The following is a 15,659-nucleotide window of genomic DNA, read 5'->3' on the forward strand; positions in this document are numbered from 1 at the left end:
GTACTGAGCTCACCTTTATTCACACACACACACACACACACACACACACACAATAAATAAATGTTCATGTCTTTCACTGCAAATGAAATGCCTTTTCAGTTTTCACCTAGGTTGTCTCTATCTCTTGAAAAATGTTTGCATTGTCTATAGCTACACTTTCCAATCTGGTAGCTAATAGACAAAAATCGCTAGTTAAATTTAAATAAATTAAATAAAATTTACATTATTTTTCAGCTCCATTTCAAATGTTCAGTAGCCACTTGTGGCCACCATATTGGACAGTTTAGATATAGAGCATTTCTATCATTGCAAAAAGTTCTAAGCACAAATCTGGAGCTCTCACTAAAGCAGCTTTTGTGAAGGAACCACGTTTTTGTTTGTTTGTTTCCATACAGATAAGGTATTTGGTGCAATCGTTTACATCACTATTCCAAGCCATTTCTGAATTCACATCTTATTGGAAACCAAATTTCTAATGTCTGGCACTCCTTCTTGCGAGAGCACCGGAATCACAACTAACTGCTGAACAGTCATTGACAGGAAAACACTGGAACTCACCAAAAATGATACCCCACATCTAAAGACAAAGGAGAAGCCACAATGAAACGGTAAAAGGGGTACGATCACGGTAAAATCAAATCCCATAACCGCTGGGTGGGCGACTCACAAACTGGAGAACAGTACCACAGAAGTCCACCCACTGGAGTGAAGGTTCTGAGCCCCATGTCAGGCTTCCCAACCTGGGGGTCTGGCAATGGGAGGAGGAATCCCCAGAGAATCGGACTTTGAAGGCTGGTGGGATTTGATTGCAGGACTTTGACAGGACTGGGGGAAACAGAGACTGCACTCTTGGAGGGCACACACAAAGTCTTGTGTGCACCAGGACCCAGGGGGAAGGAGCAGTGAGCCCACAGGAGACTGAGCCAGACCTACCTGCTGGTGTTGGAGGGTCTCCTGCAGAGGCGGGGGGTGGCTGTGGCTCACCGCGGGGACAAGGACACTGGCAGCAGAAGTTCTGGGAAGTACTCATTGGCATGAGCCCTCCAGGAGTCAACCATTAGTCCCACCAAAGAGCCTGTAGCCTCCAGTGCTGGGGCGCCTCTGGCCAAACAACCACCAGGGAGGGAACCCAGCCCCACCCATCAGCAGACAAGCAGATTAAAGTTTTACTGAGCTCTGCCCACCAGAGCAACAGCCAGCTCTACCCACAACCAGGCCCTCCCTGCAGGAAGCTTGCACAAGCCTCTTAGATAGCCTCATCCACCAGAGGGCAGACACAATCACAGAGAGATAGGCAAAATGAAAAGGCAGAGGATTATGTCCCAGATGAAGGAACAAGGTAAAACCCCAGAAAAACAACTAAATGAAGTGGAGATAGGCAACCTTCCAGAAAAAGAATGCAGAATAATGATAGTGAAGATGATCCAGGACCTTGGAAAAAGAATGGAGGCAAAAATCGAGAAGATGCAAGAAATGTTTAACAAAGACCTAGAAGAATTAACAAACAAACAGAGATGAACAATACAATAAGTGAAATGAAAAATACACTAGAAGGAATCAGTAGCAGAATAACTGAGGCAGAAGAACGGGTAAGTGACCTGGAAGACAGAATGGTAGCAATCACTGCCGTGGGTCACACATGAATAGTCAAAACTATGAGGCTATATTTGTGTTTTTCTTTTTTTTTTTTTTTTAAATTATTTATTTATTTATTTATTTTTGGCTGTGTTGGGTCTTCGTTTCTGTGCGAGGGCTTTCGCTAGTTGCGGCAAGTGGGGGCCGCTCTTAATCGCGGTGCGCGGGCCTCTCACTATCGTGGCCTCTCTTGTTGCGGAGCGCAGGCTCCAGAGGCGCAGGCTCAGTAGTTGTGGCTCACGGGCTTAGTTGCTCCGCGGCATGTGGGATCTTCCCAGACCAGGGCTCGAACCTGTGTCCCCTGCATTGGCAGGCAGATTCTCAACCACTGCGCCACCAGGGAAGCCCTGTGTTTTTCTTCTTTAACCTCAAATTAATTGTATGCTTTTCAGGATCAAATCATGTCTATTTTGTATGTACTTTTGTGTGTCCCATGCAATGCTTTGCACATAGTATTCATAAATATTTTGATTAAATGAATTAAACAACAATTGAATATGAAATTATATGGTTTCTGAATGGTAAGAACTATTATAGTTCAGGAGAAGGAAAGGGGTGTGAACTAGAATAGTTGGAATGGGAAAATTGTTGTCAGTCACTTAACCAGTTGTATATACTAGTTCTAAGACAAATGTGTAATCAGCCGTGCACATCTCCTTTATTTATCCAAACTTGCTTACAAATATTTCTTTGTATCTGCCATGTGCCAGGCATTGAACTAGGTATTGGGCAGCAGGGATGAGTAAGACAGACAAAGGCCTCTGTCCTCATGAATCTTACAAACGATTGACAAAGTAGAGCTTCAGGAGTACTAGGTTCTGTGAAGGAAAGAGCAGGGACTGGATAGAGACCGTGGTGTGAGGACGGGGCAGGCCCTTCTGGACGGGCAACTCAGCGAAGGGCTCTGAAGAGCTGACATGTGAGCAGGGATAAACGAGGGGACAGATGAAATCTCATCAAGGTTTGGGAGAAGAGCATTCCACACAGAGGCAAATGTAGGGGTTCTGAGATGGGGAACTAGTTTGGCAAGCCTGAGGGCCTGTCAGAAGACCTGTCACTGAAGTGTGTCTGTTTTGCTTTTCGATTTTACCTGTTACCTCTCTCGCTTCCACTATGACCAGCTACCCTGGACCAAGCTGACATCTGAAAATCCTCACGGCATGATGGAGGAAGCACAGTCGATTGTGGGGAGGATCGAGAAGAAGCAGGAGGCCCGTTAGGGGTCAGTTGTGGTTGTCCTTTCAGGAGATGCTGGTTTGGTCTAAGGTGGTAGCATTGTAAGTGGGGAGAGGTGGTTGGGTTCTGAATATGTTTTGAAGATAGCCAGCTGGATTTGCTGATGGATGGGAGTGAGAAGGAAAGAGGAATGAAGTTTGATTTCTAGTGTTTGGCTGCAGCAACTGCATGGCTGCATGGTGGCAACATTCACTGAGAATAGAAGGACTGGGAAGGAGTGTATCTGGGGGCAAAGTAAAACGTTCGGTTTTGGTTATGTTATGTTCAGGATGCTCATTAGACATTGAGTGAACAGGTAAGTAGGCTGTTGCATGTGGGAGAAGTCTGGAGCTCAAAGGAAGCCTAATGAACTGCACTCGCTAGAGAACAGGTCATATTCTGGGTCGGAGACCTGGTAAGATCACCAGGAGAGCTAGTACAGGTGGAATGGGAGAGCGCCAAGGACTGAGCGCTGGGGTTGAGACTCGGAGAAGATCAGGAGGGGAAATAAACTTGAAGGGAAACTAGGAGAGCCTGTTGTACTGGAAGCCACTTGAAGAAAGCATTTCAAGGAGAACAGATCCACTGTGCCAGCATCACTGAAAGCATTTATGCTGTGAGCAGTAGAAAGACAGTTGTAATTTCAGGACCTGGTAGCCACCATTCTCTTTATACCACAAGAATTTACCATGTCTTTCTGAAAGTGTTCTTAGGAATGGGTAGAGATTGTGACAGTTGATGTCTTCTGAATTATGGACTATGCCAGTGTTTCATCTTTTAAAATCTATTTCCTGTTTATTTGCTTGCAAATAACCCTTATATACAAAAAGATGTAAAAAATGAAAGCTATTTCGAGTTATTTTACTGGTATTCCCTAGTTTGTATCTGGAGATTCTCATATGTTATCAGCGCAAGGTGGTACTTTGGGACCTTATAATAAGTAGAGATTTCACAGAAGCAGACAGGGAATTATGCACATGGAAAATGGAATCTTCCTCTGGAAAAATGGGAGATTTTTTGTTAGAAGGACAATTCCAGTGGGAATGGCTTGTTTTGCCATGGCTGCCGCCGGTTCTGTCCTTCCTGGGTCCTCCTACCGTCACCCCTGACGTTCCCTCCCGTCTTTCTCTCTCTCTGGGCTCTACAGCGGCTGACTGCCTGCACACGGTGGGATGGATGGAGGGCCTAGCGAGTGACCCTTTACCAGGGCAGATTTCTGATACAGACTTCACCAAAGTTTGTCTCAGACTCTTTTTTGTTACTCTAATCTTGCCTGCCTGTAACTAGGCATTTTGGTCTTTTCTGTAATCTTTTAGAAAATCCTCAGATAATTTTGCTTTGCATGCCTGTTCTTCTATCACTTTCCTTTTTCAAAGCCTTGCCTTTTCTTTGGGCTACCCCAAATTCTATAACCTGCCCCAAAGATAGTAGTATGTTCTCTGAGAGTTTCTGGAAAGAAATGGGAGACATAGACCGTCTCTGGGAATAACCAAGACGGCGCCAACACCAGCGTTCCCAGTTTTCTTTGTGACTTTCGGGCGCCAGCAGGTAAGGAAGAGCATTTCTTTCAGTCTTCAAATGTGATGGGTGCTTATTAAAACGGCAGCATGAACTTAGTCACAAGAGTGAGGACAGTGACAAGATGAATTGTGGAGTTCCACACCATCATGATTTAGACTTGATTTCCTTGGCAATGTGTCTCTCTCTGTTTGTCTCTCCCTGCACATAACAAGCCAGTCCCATATTTATTGTCTTATCAAGACTTGAATTATTTTTTTCCAAAAATCAATTTTTAGGCTTTGTTTCCTTACTAATTGTTTTAAAAAATCCAAAAAAATCTTAAAAATAGGACAAATGTATTTTAGCATCAATTCATTTATTCTATATTTTTTCCTAAACAGTGGTCATTCAAACCAATATAACCCAAGATGTTTCTCTCATTCTCTTTTTTTTCCTTAGAAAACTGCCTTATAAATGGTTTAGGCAGCGTCTAAATCATAAATGGTTACATGTGTACATGCATACACATATGCATAATGCATGCACACTTGCACATGCAATGCATGTGTGCATACATACATGTAGACACATACTTTTTTGTTTCCTGTGCTTGATGAGAAATTAAGTTGAGAAGTTGTTCTTTTGTTTTAGGTGAAGACTATTGTGTTACTGTCCATGAAGTAGAATGTTTACTTCATTTTAGCACTTTAAAGATAAAATTCTATATATATATTTTTTTTAATAAATTTATTTTATTTATTTATTTTTGGCTGTGTTGGGTCTTCGTTGCTGCACGTGGGCTTTCTCTAGTTGCAGCGAGCGTAGGCTACTCTTCGTTGCGGTGTGCGGGGCTTCTCATTGTGGTGGCTTCTCTTGTTGCAGAGCACAGGCTCTAGGTGCGCAGGCTTCAGTAGTTGTGGCGCGTGGGCTCAGTAGTTGTGGCTCGTGGGCTCTAGAGTGCAGGCTCAGTAATTGTGGCGCACGGGCTTAGATACTCCGCGGCATGTGGGATCTTCCCGGACCAGGGCTCGAACCCGTGTCCCCTGCACTGGCAGGCAGATTCTTAACCACTGCGCCACCAGGGAAGTCCCAAAATTCTGTATTTTTAAAACTTGTATAATTTTATGATTGTTTACAAAAGGCCAATCTATGTTTTTAACCTCATTTGAAATTTTCCTTTGAAGATAGGCAGTAACTGGAAAATAATGATTTAATTTGGGAGACTTGTCTATGGTCACATACCTTTAACAGGACCCAAAAGTTAAGGAACTCATGAATGAAGCCACCCACACAGAAGAAACAACAATCTGTGAATTTGCATAATTTGTGGGTGCTGCGTAAGTTAGTCATTTTGTGTCTCCCACGTTGTTGCTTCTGTGCCTGTCAGGCTGTGCCTAAGAATAAACAGACTGTTCGAGAATTAACAAACCACATTTGTCATTGCCACGGCCTTGGAGATGCATCAGGAAGCTTCAAGCTGGCTTTCAGAGTGAGCTAGTCAACAGCCTGTACCTCCAGGGCGGCTTCCCATGTTTAAGTGGACTCTAATATTCTGTGCCCCAGTGGAAGGCATTTAAATAAGTGTGGAAATGCGTACAAGATGTAGATTGGGTAAAGACTGAGAAAAGCTTTTTGAGATTTTGAGAGCTTTATGGAAAAGCAAAGAGGACATTCCCAAAGGATGAAAAATGTGTGCCTAATGGTTTTATTGCCATGTGAATAACCGGGAAATAAATGTCTTACTATTGGAGAAAGTTTGTCTGCACTTTCAAGTAGGAAATTGAATACAAAGGAATCGTTTTCACCCAGGTTATGAATGATTTATATTGCTACATTGTCATCTGTGACTTCTGGAGTAGCCTATTTGGTTAAGTAAACTGGCCACTTCCTTTTAATTCATTTGCCTGGAAAACATACTCATTTTTCTGTCTGTCCTTCAAACAGCACCCTGGTGGGGAAGAAGTCTTAAGGGAACAAGCTGGAGGTGATGCTACTGAAAACTTTGAGGATGTCGGACACTCTACGGATGCTCGAGAATTGTCCAAAACGTTTATCATTGGGGAGCTGCATCCAGTAAGCACCTTTCGGGGGCCTTGTTTCTCTTTAAGGCTGTGGGTTGACCTTACTCAAATCTGTAGACTTGCATATTACAAAATTTAAAAAGGAAAAAAGCAAAAAACAATTGCTCCTGACTTTAGAAATAAATTGACCAGAAATTTCTTTGTATTTCCCTGGTTGCACTTTTCACCAGCACTTAGAATCCTCTCACTCCAGGGTCACGTCCTGGGGACGGTGCGTCTCAGACTCTGAAGTTTCCCTGAGCAGCAGATTTTAGAAGGTGGGGGTATTGACCCAGAGTAGTGTTATTTTGTCTTTTTTTCTTTTTTGACCAAAATATTTTTCTTAAGAAACTCCTTTCTACTTTCATTAGTTTGAGGATATTTAAATTCTAAAAAATGATTTAGAAATTTAAAAAAAAATCAGCTATGTTAAATGAATAAACTCTGCCTTCTGTAAAACCCACACATGGTCCTCATCCTTCTCACTCTACCTGAGACCTTTGAGAACATCACCTTTGGTGGCAAGCCATGGACTGATTTTGGAAAAACGTAGGCTTGTTTTGGCTTTTATGTAAACCCAGGGCTGTAATAGGAATTTAGGCCCTTCTGCAGCATTTCAAAGTGTACATTTATAACTCCACTCGTCAGTCAACCAGAGTTATCAGGAATATAGCTGCAAACTTGGAGACGTGCAATCTTGGAATCTGGAGCAGACAGGTAGATCCCTCTCACCTCTAGAGAGAGCCTGAACCTCTCCTCCGAGCCAGTGCCTTCCTTTCTCCTCCCCCAGCTCTGGGCACGTTACCAGTGGCCAACCTGAAGGCGTGGAGGTGCTCCTAGAAGCGGGCTCCAACAAGAAAAAAACATAGCAAATAGCCTCAACCCCAGTGAGCACACCTAGAAACCATATGAAAAACAGCCATACAGAAAGTTTTGTTGCATCTGATTGATGCTTCTTGTAGTGACTGTGAATAAAGGAAAGGTTGAAGTAGGCTCTTTGGGGAATGCCTGAAGGTAGGAAATCTGTTTTAGAGCAGTTTCCGTTGAGTGGGACGTGGTTTTTTTGGTGGTGGGAGATGGTACTTTGAGAAAGGAAGCTTCATTTGTCAGGAAGGTTTATTCATCCACATATTTTCATCTTTATCTTCTATGTCACCAAAGCGAAATAGTTGTATGGTAATTGGAAAGGCCTGCCCTTAAAATGTTGCACCCTGTCCTTATTCTTTCCATTCCAAAGCTTGTGAGGGTAGAGCAGGTGGGATTTCAGGCTGTGACTGCAGCATTTCTGCCTCACCTGTGATCACCCTTTAGAGAGTAGATGATAACCCTATAATTGGGAGACTGCAGGAATTCACTGAGGATACCACACAAATTACACACACACACATTACACACACACACACCCCCCACCCCACCCCCCCACCTCAAAGTGAATTTCAGAGGATAGAAGGGAAGAATCTAATTAGGTCTCAGCTGCTCCCTGAATTACAGATCAGAATCCGGGTCTCATAAATATATATACAAGGCTTCCCTGGTGACGCAGTGGTTGAGAATCTGCCTGCCAATGCAGGGGACACGGGTTCGAGCCCTGGTCTGGGAAGATCCCACATGCCGCTGAGCAACTGGGCCCGTGAGCCACAATTACTGAGCCTGCGCGTCTGGAGCCTGTGCTCCGCAACAAGAGAGGCCGCGATAGTGAGAGGCCCGCGCACCGCGATGAAGAGTGGCCCCGCTTGCCACAACTAGCGAAAGCCCTTGCACAGAAACGAAGACCAAACACAGCCGTAAATAAAAAAAAATATATATATATATACAGATCAGCATATAAATATGACTATCATGGATGCTATTTTAAACTTTGGAATACCAGATTGAAATAGAGCTAGGCACTTAACCTGCTATTAATTTTTGCAGTCAGATGGATCAAACTGTGTATTTGATAACCTAGATGGAACCTAAAATGCTAATTACTGAATAATAATTTTTTTTTTTAAATCTCAGTAGAAGCGAGTACTTTGGAAATGGTAGTTTTTCCTTTCATAATGGAGCTTACTTTTTTTTTTTTTAATTGCAGGATGACAGGTCAAAGATAACCAAGCCTTCGGTAAGTGTGACCATCTCCAGTATCTCGGTGGCTTTAGTTATCTGCGCTGTATTTCATACCTGTCAAACTGGAAGGCATTTATTTACCTGAGGCCAGCATAGGTCTTTCTAGGTTAGATGAATATGTACCCTGTTGTCTCAGCAAAATTTTTTGTTTGTTTAGGCCGGTCAGTATATTTCATTAGGATAGCTTGTGTATTCTCTTCACAAGACTCAATACTTAAAATAACTTTTTCACCATAATTATCAACAGATACCTTTTGAAGAGCTACTTTTTATAAGTAGCATTGTGCTTCTGATCTGGAAGATTTGACATAAGCCTTCTTTTCAGAGAACTTAAAATCTGAGCAGAGGTCTTAATAACTTAAACCTTTAAGGACACTACCTATGTCTTCTTCATCTCCCCGTCTCTGGGACATAGTAGGTGTTTGGTAAATATTTGTTGGTTGAATTTAATGCTACTTAAAGAACTTTTTGATGTATTTTTCCTTAAGAAAGGAAAATAATTCTAGTAGTGCTACTTTTATGCCCTGGTTCACTAGCCCTTCTCTCTGAACTGATCACCTCACTTAGATGACTTAGTACCTTTTTTGAGGCTCCTTTTTGGACTGTTGAAATTCTGTGATACATGAAGTTTTTTGCTTTTTCTCCAAAGTCTGTCAGGGAAAAAGTGTAATTTTTCCCGTTAGGTGTTCAGTATGTTAGTAAGCTTGGTGCATATCATTCAGCTGTAGTAAAACAAGGATTTGCTAAAGCTTGTTACCTGAACTTGGAACTAATGTCGGTCCAACCATGTCCTCAACCACGATTCCTACCAGCAGAAAGCACCAGTTAGAGCTAAGATCTCCTACGTAACTGTTTTACTTCTGAGAGTCAGACTCTTCCTTTAGAACATACGTGACTTTGCTGACTTTAGAACAGAACTGGAGGAATATGGGACAGGAACTTGCTATTTTTCTTAGAGGCCAGAAGCGAACACAGTGAAAGAAAAATACATGACCACTTTCCTAGATTTATCTTTTCTGTGCTTCTAGTTTATCAGAAGAGAGTGTTCCTTGTTGGGTGTGTCTTATAACCATTCCATCTATCTCCAGTCTGATAAATGTACACCGTGGTCTGAATTTTTGAAATTTTGCCTGCTGAAAATATTCGAATTGTGCAATAAGCTGCACCAAAGATTATTAGCTTGAACCTGCCCAAAGGGAAACAGGTGAAGTTGCCAAGTTAAGATATTTGTAGACACAGAGACGCATTTTTAAGTAAGCAAATCCATATCTATCAATTTGACATGGACGATGTAATTAGTGGCAATACCTACTGATAGGTTTTTGTGGTTGCAGTTTTCAGAACATTGCTATGTTAGTGAATTGATTTGGTTCTCATGATATCATGCGGGAATCCCTGGACCTTCTAGGGAAGGTGAAGGCAATGAAACTCAACCTTGTTCCAAGCTTTGACCTTGTTCAAGGTCACACACTGCAGAACCACTGCTAGCACCCACTTAAGGCTTGGCAGTTGCAAGTCTCTCATGCCTCTGTAGGCTCTAGCCTTTGCATAAAAGGCATCACTCCATCAGCAGTATTTTTAGGAAAGCCTTCCAGTGAAGAAATAGGCTAAGTGAGATGAAGTTATAAATGAGGTGTCTTTGATTTGCAAAAGCTCGATGGGCTTTGCATGCTTTTATTGAGAGCTTATCATGTACTGATTTCATTATTAACCTTTTCCTACTTGAAATTGAACCCCTCAAGGTCACGGAGTGAACAGAAGGCACAGCCTGTAATAAAGACCAGAGTCTTTTTTCCCTGTTCTGACAAATTTGTTAGTTACATACCAAAACCCAACTGTGGCCCAAGTGCTAAGTGGTAATTCAAACTTGCCTTAACTCTTAAGCATCCCTGGGTTAAGAGCCTAACAGATAATAAGCAATCAAAAATGCATATTATCTTTTACAGTTCAGCTCTTTAGAGGATCATTGTTGTTGCTGGTGGTGACGATGCACTAGTAGTGGAAGGCAAGCCAGCCAAGTTTCCATGCCGAGTTGTCAGCATGTTTGGTGAAATGCATGTGCTCAGTATAACAAAATAACAGATCCGTGTTTGCCTTCTGTTTACTATTTCAGGCTTAGCTTTCTAGTGTGACAATAACATTTTACCTTAAATGAACTGTTGTATTTGTTTCAGAACTGATCATGTCTTTCTTTATATGTCTCTAATAGCTAAATAATATTTTCTCATTGTCCAGTTACTTCTAGTAATCCTTATTAATTTTATTCATCTCTACAAAATTTGAAACCTAATCTTGCAGTAGTTATGAATACTTTTTGTAGTCTCTAAGATTTAATATTGCTTAAAAAGATAATAACTGTGAAGTTTTCTTTTAAATGACTATTTTTTTCCCTCCTCCTGTGTCAGGAATCTTAAAGGCCATGTTACCAGGTTGGTGGGTCTCATAACTGCTTTGCTTGCTCTTCCTGGAAGGTTTCTGCCTTTTCACGGGAATGTCTTTAACTCGCCTTGCTGTGTGTAGCTCTGCCTCACTGCAAATCGCTGATTGTTTTGCTAATGTTTTTTTATCTTGTGTTTTGGGAAACTACAGAGATAGAACTCTCTGTGAAGCTGCCTTATTTCTGGCTACCTTTCTTTGAGGCACTAATACTTTTGCTGGTGTGGCGCTTCAAAAGAATGCTTCTTAACAAGTTTTTAAGCCCGAAAAAGCTTACATTTCACTAGGCCTTAGTTACCCCACTGTTTGGGGAAGTATGCATCTTCCTAGAGCCATCCATAGTTCATTTTCATGGTACTGACAGGAAGGACCCCTCTCAGAAAGTGCTGGAAAGTAATACAGGCTGTAACTGTGAAAGACTGTGGCATTTGAAGGTTTCTTGGTGGGTGACAGTGTGAAGTCAGCCTGTGAGGCCTCCAGTGTCTTTTTAGAGCCTTCTTGACAGAGTTAAAGAAGGCCAGGAAAGGTGGTCCAGACTGTTATAATTTAAATGATACTTCTTATTTTTTCTTTTTGGTTGACATGTCTTTTTATATAATCTGGGTACACTTTTACTTCATATGAGATTTGATGAAATAACTGATGTTTTTATCGAACATTTCATTCATGCTTTTGAAGAATGAAACTTAAAGATAATGAAACCTTAAAGACAATGATAGGTTCTGTGTATGTATAAATGATACCTGTGTTCGGTTTCTATGTTAAAGTATTTAGATGTGCAAAATATTTTAGGTAGCCTATTAATTTTTAACATTTTCTTTCAAATTATCTAATTTTTTTCTTCTGAAAAAATGGTGAAATTAGGTATTCAGGTGAGAAGTTTATGATATAATTTTCCCTTTCAACTTTTTTTTGAAGAATGCACTGAATAAGAAGAATGAATTGAATAAACTATTGTGATCTTGTTTTAAAACAGGTTTTAGTCAATTGAATAAATGTTTAGATGTTCCCTTTAACTTACTTTACGTTTTCTCTTGTGTTTCAGGAAACTCTTATTACTACTATTGATTCTAATTCCAGGTATGTGGTAGTTTTCTTTAAAAGCATTATTGTGATCAGAAGGCTCCTAAAATCAGAGTTGGACTGGGGGCCTCTCCCCTCATCCGAGGCGCCTCTGTTGCTCCGGCTCCCGCCGTGTGCCTCTCAGTGGACAGGCCAGGGGTCATCTCCACTTAGCACCCAGACTACCCAGGGCCTTCCCTCCTCAACTGTCTGACAGCTCCGACCGTGGACACTTTAGAGCGACCCCAGATCTCACCCTCCAGCTGCATCTACCTTAAGGAACAGAACAAATGTAGTCTCCTGTTCCCCCGTGGCAGTCCTGTGGCCCGGGCAATCTTTTAATCTCCAGGCAGACATTCCTCATTTCCTTCCATATTTGATATGTGGTCAGTTTCTTAAATTGTCATGATTATATCTCCCTAAGCATGGCTCAGTTTTCCCTTGTCCCTTTTCTAGGTTGGTCTTAAAATTGAACCCAGTAATCCAAGTGTAGCATGAATCACTTGTTCTAGGGACTAGATTGCTTTATTATACTTTAAGATCATAATGACATTTTTGGCAGCTCTACCATCCTGACTTGTTTAATTGCCATTATATACATCTTTTTGGACGCAAGCTCAAAGCTACACAGTCCTGCTTATTAATTTCACCCTGTCAAATTTTGCTGCCCCCAGGCTGTCGGTGTTCTGGTACATTCCCTGCAGTATTTCCTTATTTCTTCTTGCTTTCCCCTGAAATGTCAGTCTCCTTCTAAATGGAAACTGAAAACCTACCAAATTACACCTGTAGTCCTTTTGCAGTTTAAATCTTTATTTTGAACTTGATCTTTGAGTGGGTTGATATGTGAAGAATATTAAAGGGTAGAAAGTGTAACAGAAAATATATACGTAGCTGTTACCAGCTCTTTATTCAGATTCTAAAACCTATACATTAATTTCTGTTTTCTAAGAAATTATAGGCTCAAATCTGTATTGAAGATCATCCTAACCCTGCCCCTGATATCATCTGTCATTTATAATAGATCAAAAATTCTATGCATCCGGACTGAACAGTGTGTAAATTAGAGATTTTTGTGAATTTACACCTATGGACCACAGATTAAATAATTTGGGCATGTTGTTTATTAACACGTTAAACCTACTACACACATGTAAAGAGTAGATTTTCAAAGCAAAATCACAGAATGTTGAGCTGTGGTGCTAGTAGCAACCGTAGTAATCCCATGCTTCAAACTCCTTAACTTTATGCTCAGGAGACTTGATTTGCCCTTGGCTATAGAGCTTGCTGATGGCTCTCTTGAAATGAGAACCTTGGTCTTCTGGTTCTCAGTTCAGTGCCATTTTCAATTCTTCACTTATGGATGTAACTAGAATAAAACCTGCTAGGAATATTCACTTTCGTGAACTTGTGATGTATAACCCAGAGTTGATGTCTTTTCGATAAGTCACTAGTTCTAGGTGGCATCTGTTGTGGGAGTGATTCATAGCTCTTTGTATAAGTACATAGAAACAGATCTAAATGGAACTGGGAGGACATTAGTTTTCTTATAAGTCTGGAAGGACAGACCAGTTGCCAGTATACCAGGACATGTGTTGTACTCACTGCACTTTCAGCAATTCAGAGTTACCTTTTCATCCAAAAAGGTTAGAGAGGTAATAAAAACATGCCATGGTGACTTCCATGGTAAAGAGAAGGAGCACAGTCTCGAGTCCCCTCCTTCGAACACCATGCAAGCGTCACTGCTGTTTCTTTCCAGCTGGTGGACCAATTGGGTGATCCCAGCCTTCTCAGCACTGGTTGTAGCCCTGATGTATCACTTCTACACATCGGAACACTAAACACGTTCTCAGAAGCCAATGGAAGAAAAGACTGCTTTGGTCTGGGGAGAAAGAAGCCACCGTTAACTGCTTCAACTGACAGAACCCTTCACCTGAAAATGATTTGAATACACCTGTTTTCCTTTCCTCCTACGTTAGACACAAAACAAACCAAAAAGAACTGTTCTTTCTACTCCTGAACTTTTAGAGTGTGCCTTTTTATTCATCAGCTTTGTTTTGATGTTCCATCACTATGTCATTTGCTTATTGTGGGCACAATCTTTTAAAACATACCACCGTGTTTGGCTGTCTGTTTGATATGTAATTGTCTTTAATGTTTGGAATCTGATTATTTGGCAGTCATTTAATGTGCTAATCTTTCAGATCCAAGTTGTCTGTCTGATGTGAGTAGGGGTGTCCTTGGATCTCTTCTTGTGTTGCTTCATCTAATTGAATAATCAGGTATTGCATGTTTCCAATGTAGTTTTTTTTTTTCAAGGAAATTAAGGAAGGCCCAGAAATAATAGCTTAAAGATTTCTAATAATTGTTCTACTTGAACAATCATATAGATGATAAAAAGAGAAAGTGGCCTGCAAGACCTAGAAAAGATACTCCATCTTTTCTTTGATTGAAAACACCAGCAACATCAACAAAAGCCTGTGAACCATGAGAGAACATTACCACTGTCCCTTCTCTCAGCGTAAACATGTCATTCCGAAGAGATTCTCAGTTATACGGGTTCTCAGGTTTTACAGACTCCTCCTTCAGAGCTGAAAACCGTTTACGTGCTCCTGTAAAGAAATGGTGATTCCCTAATTTGTAAAAACACACATTTGAAAGAGATTGTGGGACATTTGGAATCTGATTTTTGAAGAAATTTAGCTCTGGTGATGGGCCATGAAGAACTCTGGTGTGGACTGATTCAGTGGACTGATTGAGTCATCCCGTCTTTGTTTATTATTCTCTGCCCAGTGCTTTTTTCTTTAAATGTCGAAACTTGAGAGATGAATTTATAGACTCGAAGTACTTTGTAGTTAGCGATGATTGTCCATTGGCCTGCTAGCCGACTGACGAGCCATGGAGTGCTTCAGAAATAACTAAACACATTGGAAAGGAATTTGTTTAAATTACAGAGCATAGATTTTTATAATCAATGACATGTATCACCCTCTGCCTTTTTTGTCACTGGAAGTTAGAGCGAATGTAGGAGGGCAGTGGGGCAGCTGTCTCTATCACATGGGAAAATACCTTGCAGAGGAATCCTTTGTTTAGATTTTAATAAACATAAGCCTGGAACAAAATCATGCCTCTTGTAATGGACTTGAAGTGCCCGACACATCCCTCTGCGTTTTGATACATCGACAGACGAGTCAGCAGGCTCTGCTGTAACGTGCTGTCATGACTGTGTAATCATGGATAGGTCAGTAGCTAAATAAAAATGCCTGTGGGACCTTCACTCTGCTTTTTGATGCTACCGTATCAAGGATATCCATGTCGAGTTCCACAGTTCTTCCTCTAAGATAGGAGAGCAGTCGGTTCACTGCTCCGGGTGTGGTTTTCAGCATCATTATGAAGGATGTGTCTGGAAATAAACAGTATAACCAAAGGGATTAAGGCAAGAAATTAGTGCCCTGGTGAGCGTTTCTGCATCTGCCCTCTCCCACTCCCCCACCCCACCGCGCCATAGATAGGGGCTCTGCAGGTTCCTCTGAAGCTTGGAATGAAATGACCACCAAGCTTGCACTCCTCTCCCTGGCCCACACGTGCAGTGAATGTTTGCATGTCCCCCATCTGGATCTCTTAGAGAAGAGCTTGCTTTAAATT

At 41.4% G+C, this 15,659-nt stretch overlaps 1 protein-coding gene across 4 annotated transcripts in view; it reads left to right on the top strand.

The window, feature by feature from the left end:
• Positions 1-15,291, top strand: part of LOC133075658 (cytochrome b5) — a 29,221-nt gene extending 13,930 nt beyond the window's left edge. The window contains exons 2-6 of one of the 4 annotated variants that reach the window (XM_061170008.1): positions 396-1,589; positions 6,295-6,423; positions 8,485-8,514; positions 12,001-12,035; positions 13,774-15,291. In XM_061170008.1, the coding sequence (XP_061025991.1) occupies positions 1,515-1,589; positions 6,295-6,423; positions 8,485-8,514; positions 12,001-12,035; positions 13,774-13,855 (351 nt within the window). In that variant the 5' untranslated portion in view covers positions 396-1,514 and the 3' untranslated portion in view covers positions 13,856-15,291. The remainder of the gene's footprint in view (positions 1-395; positions 1,590-6,294; positions 6,424-8,484; positions 8,515-12,000; positions 12,036-13,773) is intronic. The other 3 variants (XM_061170007.1, XM_061170009.1, XM_061170010.1) reach the window with 3 other exon arrangements.
• The last annotated feature ends 368 nt before the right edge of the window (positions 15,292-15,659 follow it).

This window comes from Eubalaena glacialis, chromosome 15 (genome assembly GCF_028564815.1).
Source record: "Eubalaena glacialis isolate mEubGla1 chromosome 15, mEubGla1.1.hap2.+ XY, whole genome shotgun sequence".
Taxonomy (NCBI): domain Eukaryota; kingdom Metazoa; phylum Chordata; class Mammalia; order Artiodactyla; family Balaenidae; genus Eubalaena; species Eubalaena glacialis.